This window comes from Thermobia domestica, chromosome 3, assembly GCF_964235325.1.
Source record: "Thermobia domestica chromosome 3, izTheDome1.hap1.1, whole genome shotgun sequence".
NCBI classification, from domain to species: Eukaryota; Metazoa; Arthropoda; class Insecta; order Zygentoma; family Lepismatidae; genus Thermobia; species Thermobia domestica.
In genome coordinates, this window is record NC_137456.1 from 145,615,585 (window position 1) to 145,628,847 (window position 13,263).

Below are 13,263 nucleotides of genomic sequence, written 5' to 3' on the forward strand. Positions count from 1 at the left end.
AAGGTTATGTTAACACATTGAAAGCCATGAGATAAACATGCCATATTAGCATACATCATTTAATTCACGGTCTGATTGATCAAGAGACTGCAAAATTAGAGTCTACGAACATTGTGCCTAGGTATAATAGGCTGTTCATTGTGGTCATTGTGTGTACTTACATTATATAAGTTAATGTAAAAAGTCGTGATATTCATACAATTTATTAAATTTTGTGCGGCATAGGTCAATATTTAAATAAAAAGATTACTTGCAAAGAATTACATTTATTGCTAATATACCTGTACATATTAAACTGTTAGGGGTTTTATGCTATCTGAGTGTTGCTTTGATGTTGACTTGAGTAGTTTCGTACCAAAGCCCTAAAAAATGAAAATAAAATAAAATATAACAATAAATCGTTTCAATACAACAAAAACATGAATGAGTTTGAATACAACTTTTAAAAATCTTCATTTGTGAAAGTACACAAATAGGGTTTAATTTCACCTAACAAAACTCATTATTTATTAAGCTTCAATGTCTTGATATAGTTTTGTAAGACTAAAGTGCCAATAACAGTACCGTGTCAATTTTGATCTGCGTATGCAAACCCGATTCAGTTTTAATCTTTCATTTTCATCATATAAAAAATGGATAAATAAAAGATGTGCTAAAATGGTCATTGTTGTTGCAAAATGGTCAATACTTGATTACTGGAAACCGTTCTTACAAATATAAAGCAAGATTTATACACATTGTTTTCTTTTCAGAATATCAATGCCTTGGAATGACCACAATGGAATGAAGTTCAAACATATTCCTTACCACAACAGCTAAGATCTCCACTCTACATCTCAGCAATCGAATACACGATCATTATATTATATTTCGTTTATCATTACCCAGAGGACAATCGGAACGGGTCTTCTTTAGACCATCTGTGAATGTTTGAAGCATTTAAAAATTATTAACACATTTTAAAATATTACAACTTGAACATATGATAAGATTTGAATGAAATAAAATGTAATAAATAAGTTTCTTTTCATTTGTAACTATAATTTCTTTATCATCTTAATGTAGTAAACATGCATGTTTGTTTTTGCACTATTTGTTAAAGTGTGTTATTTAATAATGTGTGGCGTTTATAAAGACCGAGTTTTCATTCATATGTACTTGTGATACTAAACTCGATATCGCGGAAACGTAATAGGCTCACCGCTAAGCAATCTATTAATATTAGTGATGAGTCGTTCATTAACGAACTGACTCTTCTGAACAGCCCATTTGTAAGAACTAATAACGAAGCAGTTCTTTCATTTTAAACTTCTCGTTCAAAGTAACTGTCACGACTTCAGGATCAAAAACAGTTCCTTGTTCGTACGACTATTGTGGTACGCCTCATAGCACCACACGAACCCGGCACCGACGTGATCATTAAGAATGCAATTACGGTAACAATATCCTCTTTCACGCATACATATCGTTTTTTTAAAGACCAAACTAAGCGCTGTAAAAGAGATAAATTTAAAAGTTGAAATAGTTTTATTTCGAATCTTTCAAATATTTGTATCTATTAACCTAAAAGAAAGTGTGTAATGTAAAACGCCGGTAGGAAGATATTGTCCACTAATAAAGCGTTAGAACGAGCTCTACTTTGCCCAGTTTATTAGTGGGAATGCGTATAAAGGCGTTGACATGTAAGAATAAATGAGCATTTGTGTGACAATTTTTTCATAAAAATAACATTTAGCTTTCCTGTCCCTTAATCATTGAATTACTTCCAGGCTTCACTATTTGTATTTTTAGAACTGATAGACATAATTGATTATATACCTCTAATTAAGCACAGATTTCACAGAACAAGAACAGTACATAACTACATAGTATCATAAAAGTTCTACTTATACAGTGTAACGTCTAGCACTTCACCGATTTAATCAAATTAAAATAAACGTGTTCCTTATTTTAGCAACGACTCCATTGGAACATTAACATATGTATTGAACGATGTACTATTTGTCAATACAATAATAATAATAATAATAATAATAATAATAATAATAATAATAATAATAATAATAATAATAATAATAATAATAATAATAATAATAATAATAATAATTGAATGAAATTTGTATTCCTAAAAACAGACAGAAGCTCATTATAGCACTATATACATAACAGATTGAATAAGGACGAAAGTGATAAAGTAAGTGTAATCGTACACAGAAAAATGTGTTCTCCGGACATCGGTATATTGTTACAAATATACGGAATCCTCTTGCTTACTACAGAAATGAATACGGAACATGCGTTATCTCGCTTTCAAAGTCTTGACTGGTAGACCCATAGGAAAACGACCATTAGGAAGACCTAGGCGCAGATGGGAGGACAATATTAAGATGGATCTCGCAGAGATAGGAATACAAAGTAGAAACTGGATGCAATTAGCTAAGGATAGAAGTCAGTGGAGAGCTTTTGTGAACGCGGCACTGAACCTCCGGGTTCCATAGGCCATAGAGTTAGTTAGTTTTTACATGCGTTATCTACATACTACATACGGACTGCCATTAGCATGTGGATAACGCATCCGAGTCTTCCACGTCAAAGGCGTGTACGCTAACCACTTAGCCACGAAGGAGCTCAGTAAGAAATATTAATGAAAAAGAGTAATAAGAAACAACTTCTACCATTTTTTTTTTTTTGCAGTGTAATATACGAGTTTAGGGATGTACACTCATGTCCAAAATTATTGTCGCATATCTATAACTGTCTTATTGTAAGAATATAATTTGATAATGATTTTGCAGGGTACTTTTAATACTGATGCTATGTGTATAATCCGGGAAATGTATATTTGTGGTAAATTGTATAGGAAAAGAATTATAAACATGTAAAATATAATGAGTAAAATAAATTGTTGCTAAATGGAAAAGAAAATTTTATTTTCGTTTTATTGTTCTTATTTACTGCTTTTGGGGCGCGGTGGCTCAGTGGTAGAGCGTTCACCTCTGGTGCTTGGGGTCCCGGGTTCGATCCCAGCCCCCGCCAAGTGAACTTTGTGGTGGACAAACACCGTGCTCGTGGGTTTTCTCGGGGTTCTCCCGTTTCCTCCCACTTTCTTCATTCCACCATTTCACTCATCTCTCATTATCACCGTCTCCTTTAGCCTAACCGGCATAATCGTGGGACGTTAAACTTAAAGATTTCATTTCATTTTATTTACTGCTTTTTTGACATGAAATTTGCCACATGGATGTCTTTGCCGATTATACACATACTAACATTATAAGAAACACAAGGCGAATCCGTTATCAAATTATATTCCTAGAACAACACATTTATAGACATGCGACAATATTTTTGGACATGAGTACATATACATTTTTTATATACCATTAAATTTAGTGAATTCAACATAATTTTAGGTTTTAAGATTATTTTGTATAACTGGAATATGTAGTGACTCTAAGTATTGTTGAGTTTCGACGTATTCCAAGAAGGTGAAAACTGTACCTAATGGGAACGAACATGTTTCGGGAAGCTTCAAAAATATTTCTTTAAACGTCGTAGCATATGCTTGTAGTACTCACTGTATTTCAAAGAGTGAATAGCATCAGTGGAATTAAAAATATAAGTTGTTCATTAACTCCCAATTTCAATATAACTTTTGCAATATAAGCCTCATTATTCATTATTAATATTATCCTTTCTATTTATTTGTTTTGGACATTTGTTATTAAATCCCCTAATCTGATCACACAATTTTCGAAACAGAATTTTAAAATGTTCATGAGCAAGGAATCAAATCTCTTCTTACACCTTCGTTGTTTAAGAGTACAGAGGGCTAGTAACTACTTGTGTTGCTCTTGTCAATTTAATTAATAAAATATGAAACAAGATCTACGGTATTTTAACTGAAAAAGACAATATCCTAATAGTTATACAACTTTTAGTCAAACAAAGTGTAACAAGCAAGCAGGAAAACACTGATATACAAATATCCAGATCATGCTTTGCCCCCCACTTTTAACGTCCAACCGCCGCCACTGACGCTTATTAAAGAAAGTATTATAAAACATGCGTTTTCAGTTATACGTCTGCTGTACGTTAAGTCCAAAAACTACAGGAATTACGTATGTAGCCTACCTTTTTAAGTACGCCACCTACAATTTTTTTTCTCAGTGTAATAATAGCTAATAATAATGTATAAGCTATAACGAAAAATTCTTGTTTTTCGTATTCTATGTAAAATCTGTGCATTTGCAGCTAAATCTATTGACCTGGCAATACTATGTGTTATAAAAATTTTTTATCTTGATACTCGAACAAGAAACCAGTGACCAAGAAGCAACCCTTCATTGAAGTTGGTGGAAAGCAGATATCTTTGCTATCTGTTGGAAATCACTCAATGAACGAGATCGTTTCTTTTTCATAGCAGCAACACTGTCGTGGATGAGAGCACTGTTCAAACATCGAATTTGACAACCAGTTTAAGAAACAACTGGCACCTTAGAGCGACTTCCATATTGGTGCAGGAGTGAATGAGCTAGCTCCAACAAAGAAACTGGTGTATCACATCACTAATCATTATGTATATACTTTGTATTCTAGTATTATGTGCGTGGGAATACCTGGCAAGTTCCATTGTTGGTAACATTGATTGCGTAGCGGGCTTTACATATTTTGGTCTTTACATATCCATGGTAACGAGAGTTGGTCAATTATCAACGATTCTGTGAGTGATACACAATTCTATATATAATTCGTTTCTTCCATACACAGTGAAAAATGGTTGTGTTAATTCAACTCAATTTTAACACAGGGAAGTGGTTCCAGCGTGACTAGCACTATGCGGTGTTAGTTCAACACATACCCCGTGGTGTTGGCGTTTAACACAGGGGCTGTGTTACATCTTTAACACACAACCGGTGTTGAGCCGTGCCGTAAGCGTTAATGAACCTCAAAATTACTGCCCCAAAATATGTTAAATCGCCTATATGTGTAATGTGTTTACATTATGCTGAATCTAAAGAACACTTTAAACAAGTTAAAAAAATGTACTCCAGTGGCAGAGGGGAGGTCTTTTGAATTTGGCTAAACAGAGTGCTCCTTTAAGCCGCGTATATTCGACGATAACAATTCAGGATAAGATAAAATCTCCTCGCCATGTAGACCTAATTTTATAACAAAATGACGACTGTCTATTTACTTTATTTTATAGTTCTTCCATATTCACTTCCAAATGATCGCCGACAGTTGCTACCTAATAAAGTTGATGCGTTTGTTGCTTCTAGTACACAATCGCTTAGAAAAAGAAGCAATAAATGCATCAAATGGGAGACATGAATTTAGAACACCTAAATGGCACATGCCTAGCACATCTTGTGCTGTTGGAGTTTCTTCAGAAACATTATGTAAAACAAGTGAAAACACTCGCGCGGTTTGCATTTTGAAATTTTGCGTATACCTGGATTTGTTTAAGTATTTCTTTCTACTGTGTTTGTCTGTAGCTTCAATTCATAAGCCTTTATGATTAGATGCCCAACATATTTGGCAATCACGCAGAAACAACACCCAAGATTCTACAATTGTGTTAATTTAACACACAGGCTGTGTGTCATTTCAACTACCGGCATTTGACACACAACTCCAAATGGAGAGTGACTTGTTCTAACCACTTGTTTGTGTTATATTTTAACACAATCGTGTTAACACATAGCCATGTCGTTGAAAAAATACAACGATTTTTTACAGTGTAGTTGGACGTTCCGCTTGTTTTAAAGAAAATTTAACCTTCACATTTGCAGCTTTCGATTTCATCCTGCTTTTAATTCAAAGTCTCCGAAATGCAAACGAGGATTAAATCGTCCAAAGCTCTACATTTTCAGAGATCGCTTCCTGCAAACGTTTTAAATTTAATATCGAGAATTTATTAAAGAGGATATTCGTATTTCGATTTTATCATAGTAGTTATAACTCATGATATACGAACAACGTTATGTAACATTATATACGAAGACAAGTTTACTCCTACTACCAATCGTACAAAACCACATTAAAAATTATATATTTAGTATTCTATCAAACATTGAGCTAGGCATTTTATTTCTAATATTCACTCTAAAAACATGAATTTTAATTACAAATGTTACTTCTGTAACTCAGAAATATTGTACCTCATAGGCACATGCAATACTAATTATTTTGATTCTCTTTTGGAATTGGTCATAAGTTGAATGAGAACGAAACTAGAATTCATACTGTATGAGAAACTACAGTACTGTTAGATGTTCTACCCTATGGCAAGCGCGCTGACCATCAAACTGCAAATTTGTCAAATCAAATCTCTACATTACCCAAGATTGTCTTTATATTAACAAAAGTGTATTTTGGTAAGAAGTTGAACATCACATACATATACTTACTTAATGAACAAATTATAAGGTTTTAAATTGTATTATTTTATGTCTAGTGCATCTTTAAGGCTTTACTATTAATACTTTACAACGTACATTCAAATGTGAACAAGGATGTTTTCAAGAAGAATAGTGGGAGCCTAAGTTTATTAAGTCAAGACACTAAGTTTAAGACAATCAGTTACCCTAGACTCTTTTCTTCTGTCTACTAAAATGTGATCAATTTGATTAGCCCCCTATGTGTTTTTTCCATCTGGTGAGGTCCAAATATATTTATGAATGTCGCGATGTGAGAGTTTTGTACCCTTCAATAAAAGGTTTTTGGATGTTGCAAAGTTCACGAGTTTAACGCCGTTGCTGGTAATTTCATTATGCAGACTTTCATTCCCTGTCTTCGGTTTGAAAATATCCTCTCGCCCTACCTTCGCATTAAAATCCTCTAACGAAATTGTCATATGGTATTGCTTAAATTGGTCAAATACCCGTTCTACTTCTTCGTAAAAACTGTCTTGTATCTCGTCATCTTTATTTTCTGTTGAGGCTTGTATCATACATTTAGAACAATAATATTACACAACCTTCCCTTAAAAATAACAAACGAAAGTCAATCATTAATAAATTCAGCCTGCATAATTGCTGATATGATAATGAACCAAAAGCCTTGTTCCTAATTGGTTGCTTCTTATTTCCTTCTCCATAAAAGAACATAAACTTTCCGAAATTCACTGCTCCATTTCCTTCCCACCTAACTTCCACAACTCATACTAGGTCCACCCTGTATTTCTCTAACTCTCTCGTTACTGATTTTAACGCGCCTGCCCTATAAGACTTCTTATATTCCACGTTTCAAATCTCATGTTTATTTTACTTTGCTGAGGTCGTGCCAAGTTATCAGCCCTAGGCCGAGGATTTTCGTGAATGTTTCTGAACAAGTGCCTTTTTTACAGGATGAGGTTGTTAGCCTCACGCCAAACCTCAAGCTGGAGAACCGCTCCTTGTCATCTGTTCGTGACTGTTCATTCAGTAAATTCACCGCTAATCTCTATAGACTGTATAACCCTTCACTACTACGTTGAAAAAAAAAAAGTTGCACTAACACTTTGGTGGGGCCTCTGAGACCCCGTCACAACAATATCATATGCTAATTCAAATATTTAATTTTTGTTCCAATACAATTTACATACGTGTCAATTAAGGCACGATGGAGCTTACAAACAGGTAAAGTGCTACTTTCGCTAATCTGGGCAAATACATAAACTGTATTTCAAACAAAGGAATATCTCACACTGCACACACAAGAATTTTGTTTTTCTGTCTCTTTTTTGGGGACACATCTGGTAACACCCTTTTCTAATTCGTGTTGTCTACTATAATCTGTAGCATGGCGTCACATTGCCATGCGCCTAATATGTCGCTGACACGGATATTCTTTGCGGATCCCTTAACTCCTGGCAATCTGACCGCTATGTTGTGGGCATTTGTACGCTCCTGTGGAAAGAGCGTTCTGCTCCACTTGAACGTTTTGTATTTTCCATAGACATAAACTGTAGAATGTGCAGGCACACCATCTTTTTCCTTACTGATCTCAATTTCCTCTTAGGCTGATGCTTCATCACATTCAACAATACCGTCAGACATTTGCGACGAAGACGTTAACTCATCTTTACTTACATCACTGTCTGTTACGTCATCCACCAAAAGTTAAATTTCATCATCTGTCAAAAACGTATTGCTGGCCATTGCACATCAATTGAAGCACATTTACCGAAAATGTAATACACATAGGTGCCAGAATCTTTCTCGGCAAATTGTCACTGCAGTCAGAAAAAAAACTTACGTTTACACTCTGGTGGGGTTTCACAGACCCATTTGCAAATACAATTACTGTAAACTGCGACACAGAACGGAACAATTTAGAAGTAAAGGTGATAACAGTCATCTTTTGCCCACTAGAGAATACCTAAGCTGTCAACACTATCTGTTTTTTCGTTTGGAAAGTACGTGAAGAATAACTTGGCATGGGGTCTGTGAGACCTCACTAGAATAGTTAAGGGTTAATAAATCTAGAGGCCTTCTTCTCGATTCTCAACCTGAGGATGCGCTATGCCGTGGTGACAGGAACCCACAATACACATATTATTTATAATGTAACTGGCTTTATCGGTACATCTTCCTTTTCATTAGTATAATCCTGTTTCTACAAAGTTTCCACATCCTTCAGAAACATGATGCTCTCATCCCCGTACCCTACACTTTTTCCAGCTTGATTTATGGTTATTATTCTAATATATTCCATTGTCTCATATTCACATTTCTTTTGAATCTTAACGCTACTCGTAGGATTTTTAGGACGAATATATTATTCGTTTAAGCAGCTTTCAAGTTTTAACAAACAAACTTCTTTATCCAATGTTTTGTTTCTGGAGAACACTTTCAATTGAATATCCTTCTAATTAAAAAGCTTATCTAAATAGATTTCTATCTGGCAAAAAGAAACCATAGTCTTAAGCCAATTGAAAAATTTTCTTGACTGTATCTTAACCTCTTTGATACATCTCTTGATCTATTTAAATGGGATTTATTAACTTTAAGTGGCATCTGGCAAGAATCAATGTAATTGTTTGATGGATTCATAAACAATGATGCTAATGATTTAAAGTTCATAATGGCATTGCCATATTGTAAAACTTCTGGTTTTTCGTAACAGCTGAAAGACTTCCCGGAGAGTAGGGTAATATAAAATTTGTATTTTATTTTGTCCTGTAGAATAGTTTTCTGTAATTCGTGGGTGCCATTTTCAGAACTTTCGACAGGAGCAAATAAATACATATACCGTTGACTTACGACTTATCGTGATAATATTATGGGAAGTATCCAAAGTTAATTAAAAGCCACGGTTAATCCAAAGGCTGAAATAAACGAGAAAGATTAGTAATCACTATCTAATGAGTAGAAAAATGATACGTAACAGTTTGTCTGTATTGTATTTTCATGACCTCTGCTTTAATGAAATTTGAAATCAACTGTGTCAACAATTAAGAAAGAAAATATTTTTTTGTTTCCTCTCTTGTACTGGCACCAAATAAGCATTAAAAAGTTGATATCGTGTGTGTAAATTATCTACTTAAAATGGTATTGAAGTGGACTTTGAAAAGATGCGCAATATATTTGAAATATCTTAAGATTTCTCCTTGCTCTTTCAAGCACAATTTCGTAATTTTTTCCCCTAAAATAAGCAACCTTATTCTCGAAACAGAAACCACTGTTATCTTTGTTAATTTAGATATCAAGGCATTTCACTTTGTCAAGTGATTACGTGCATTAAATAGAAGCGAGGTGATTTTTATTGCTTTAAAATCGAAGAGATATGCAAAGAAAAAATTCCTAATTCAGAAGTAACAGAGACGCTAGGTGGAGAACAGTACACATAAAGTACTGTTGCATGAAGAAGGATTTTGTAAGTATAGTTACGTTGTTTAAAAAAGAATGGGTAAGGGGGAAACGTGGAAAGGTAGGAGAGAACTGAAAAGTCATTGTAAACTCTAATCTTTGTCAAATTTCATGTCCGTTTTCTCTGTAGCTCGCCTGTTCATGAAACTTAAAATAAATTTAAATCTTTTCTTTTCCCGGCGAGGAACGGTTAAACTGTTACTAGTAAAGTGGAAGTTCACTGTACGCAAGTTACTGGAGCAGTGACTTTATCGACTGTATTACAAGCTTATACTTTCCAACACCAGCATTACCTTCTTATATTGAAGTTAAACTAATGCTTTGCTCTTGTTTTGAACTGCGATTTCCTCAGTTTTTCCTACTTATCTTCCAACGCTTCCTATATACATAGGAATTGCTGTATTATTATGGTATCTTTCTTGTTTCCTTCGAATTCGACCATTACAACACTAGAATCTACTGATTATCTTTTCAGTACAACTTACTGTTCTCTTTCTGATTCCTATTATTATGTTCAATTGTTCATGTTCTTTATTGCTGAAATAGGATTATCAATAATTTCTAGTTTATACTTCTCTACTTACTGTAAAGCTTCTCATACCTCACCATACTAATATTTTTTTGCTTAACCTCTCTCCGTAATTTTCTAATATAATTTAATATAATATGATTAATATGATAATATCTTCCTCTCTCTTTTCATTTTTTCTGTTTCTGTGAGTTTTAACATTTATCGTTACTTTCTTATTACCTAGGTATTTTCTCTCTTAATTCTTTCCAAAGACATTCCATTTTCAATTATATGTTAACATGTCAAAATATTTTGCGTTGCGCAAAACACACATACCTTCTGGTTTCACTTTCCTGCAATTTGGAGCAATAATGTCGAAGATTCCCCATTAATTTATGCACCACAATGTTCTAGTTTTAATCGATAAAGTCATTGTTCATCTGCACTTAAGGTCAGGATGACGTGACAGTTACTACGATTTTCACCAATTTGAATGTTGGCAAAATGTGTTCTTACTTTAAAGACACTCTTTGTCTGTATACTCTATTTAGATCGTTTCAAAGTGAGTACATTTTGTTATACGGACTTAAAACAAAATTTTAACATTGAACTTTGCCTGCTAAGAATGTAATCAGATAAACGATAATTCTCAAAAAGTTTCATCTTTGTAAAATTTATGTTGGAGGCGCTAATTAAGTCACAATTAACTTAATATCTGATAAAGGAAAAGTAAGCTAGAAATAAATGAACTTCCTGCATATGTGAAGAGGAAACGTTTGAATGAAAGGACAAGCGTCTTCATAATCACGAACATAATTTTGTACATGTCTCAGATAGCTTTAACATTCAGTACTGTAAAATTTTTCAACTTGGGCACTTCTCTAAATAGGCCACCTCCTTTGTTTGGTTCTATTCTTATTGAACCTACATTTTTCTTCATAAGATTAGGATTTTTTACCACCCTCTACGTCGATCACCTGTCTAACTTGAAGTATGGTAGTATTGAAGTAACATTATTTCTACAATGCTAATACTAAACTCATCTCTTTCTGTTCAATACAAGTAAGCTTCATTTCTTGGAAACCACTTCAGAACAAACGTCTATAGTTGTATGTTTTGAGATGTAAATAACCCAAAGATACAAAGAGGGGATATTGATCCATTGAAAGCAACATTTTTACACTTATAGCAGATATTAGCACTGTTTATTGTCTTCATGTGTATTGCAGGCAAGTGTATGGAAAGGTTGATGGCACTAAGGCTTCATTACAAATATTTGGTAGTTAGTAATCCAGATAGATCTATTCAGCTACGAGTGTCCTTTGATTTCATCTCGTTTTTAAATAATTTTCCTTCTGGAACTACAAAACACTACTTCCTTTGGTGTATTCTGGATATGTAAACAATTTAAATTTACTGTATTCGGTATATTACAGTTCCTGTTTGTTGACAGGCTGACCTCATTCATCACTCATTCTTTGCCTACCCTCTCAGTTCTAACTACCGCTACCGCATTCACGAGTGGTTGAGGGAGTTTTCTATAAGGATGATCCTTTCATCTTACATAACCGACTAACCTCTCAGTACAGAGAATTCTTCTAATTGAGATCTTAATAAATAATAACTTCGAAATGAATTATTTATTTTAATTTAGTTATTTGATCCTTACTCGTGCTAAAGCTAAACATGCGTCAATGTACAAGTAATCGCATTCTCGCGATACCTTAAAGACAGTCTAAGAAATTATTGTCTGTTAACAGACGAACCATCGACAGGATAGCTAGCTAGTTGTAATTCATATGAGGATTTGATTGGAATGTTATTGGAAAATTCCTCTCATTAAGTAATGAAGCACCTTCAATAAAGATTTGGGTTTGAAGTTAGATTAGTTCAAATAAAACAACCTTCAAGTTTTCGAACCCAAGAGATGAAGCCAAAAGCTCTAAATACAAAGTCAGCTACATAGCCAAACTGCGGGGGGATAAAATCATAAAAACCAGTAAACAAGGCTCCTAACTTAAAATCCTATGACTTGTTTCGTAACCATGGAACCAGGTATTGCTACAAACTTAATTAAAAGTTGAAAGACCAATACTCAAAGCGGACACTGTCCCCTTAAGAATTCTAAATCTCAATACTAATAATTTCATTAAAAGACCTAATTCTCTGTCCGAAGTCTGAATCTTCTAACCTTAGTTAGTACAAGGCAAAACTCTTAAACTTGTATTTCCTCCAGTCACACTCTCAGAAAATGCTTATTTTGAGCAGTGTTCTTCCTGCAACCAAATTATCATTGGAACCTACATCACAGCCATTATTATAGGCTGAAATTGGACGTTCTCTAATCTCCGAACACAGCTCTCACTCGCGACTTCATAATATATAGATCCCGGGAAATCCTTTAATATCCAGAACGAAATAGCCCGCCAAAACCATTTAGAGTGGCCTCTTATATATAATTAGGAGGAACCCCTTCAGAGCAAAAGAGACGGTTTTATCTCGAAAAACCAAATAGTAAGAAATATGGAAAATCTCTTTCAAAACTTATTTTATTTTATTTATTTATTTATTTATTTTATTTTATTATTTTTTTTTTTTTTTTTACCAAAACGGCTATTAAAACATCTCCCCTCTCCTTAGGTCAGAGCTATTAATTCGGTTAGTTAAAAAGTATTCTACAGAATTTGATTTTTTAATGCTTGAAGTAGATAGAAACAGTGTCTAATTAGTTTTTACTTTGTTTAAATACAACAATCAAACAGCAACAAGTACACTTACATGTTAAGCATAATACGATAACAAAATAAACCAAAACTATTATAATTAATATAACTATAACTAGTACTGGCATACTCCAATTTTTTAATAATATAAAATACATACATACATACATACACA

The 13,263-nt window shown here is 33.8% G+C and overlaps 1 protein-coding gene across 5 annotated transcripts in view; it reads right to left on the reverse strand.

Annotated features, from left to right (window-relative positions):
• Positions 1 to 232: 232 nt before the first annotated feature.
• LOC145680792 (uncharacterized) overlaps positions 233 to 13,263 on the reverse strand; it is a 76,819-nt gene continuing 63,788 nt past the window's right edge. For 2 of the 5 annotated variants that reach the window (XM_081751827.1, XM_081751825.1), the window contains one exon: positions 804 to 920. In XM_081751827.1, coding sequence (XP_081607953.1) covers positions 859 to 920 — 62 coding nt within the window. In that variant the 3' untranslated portion in view covers positions 804 to 858. Of the gene's footprint in view, positions 363 to 803; positions 921 to 13,263 lie in introns of those variants that run through there. The other 3 variants (XM_081751828.1, XM_081751830.1, XM_081751829.1) reach the window with 3 other exon arrangements.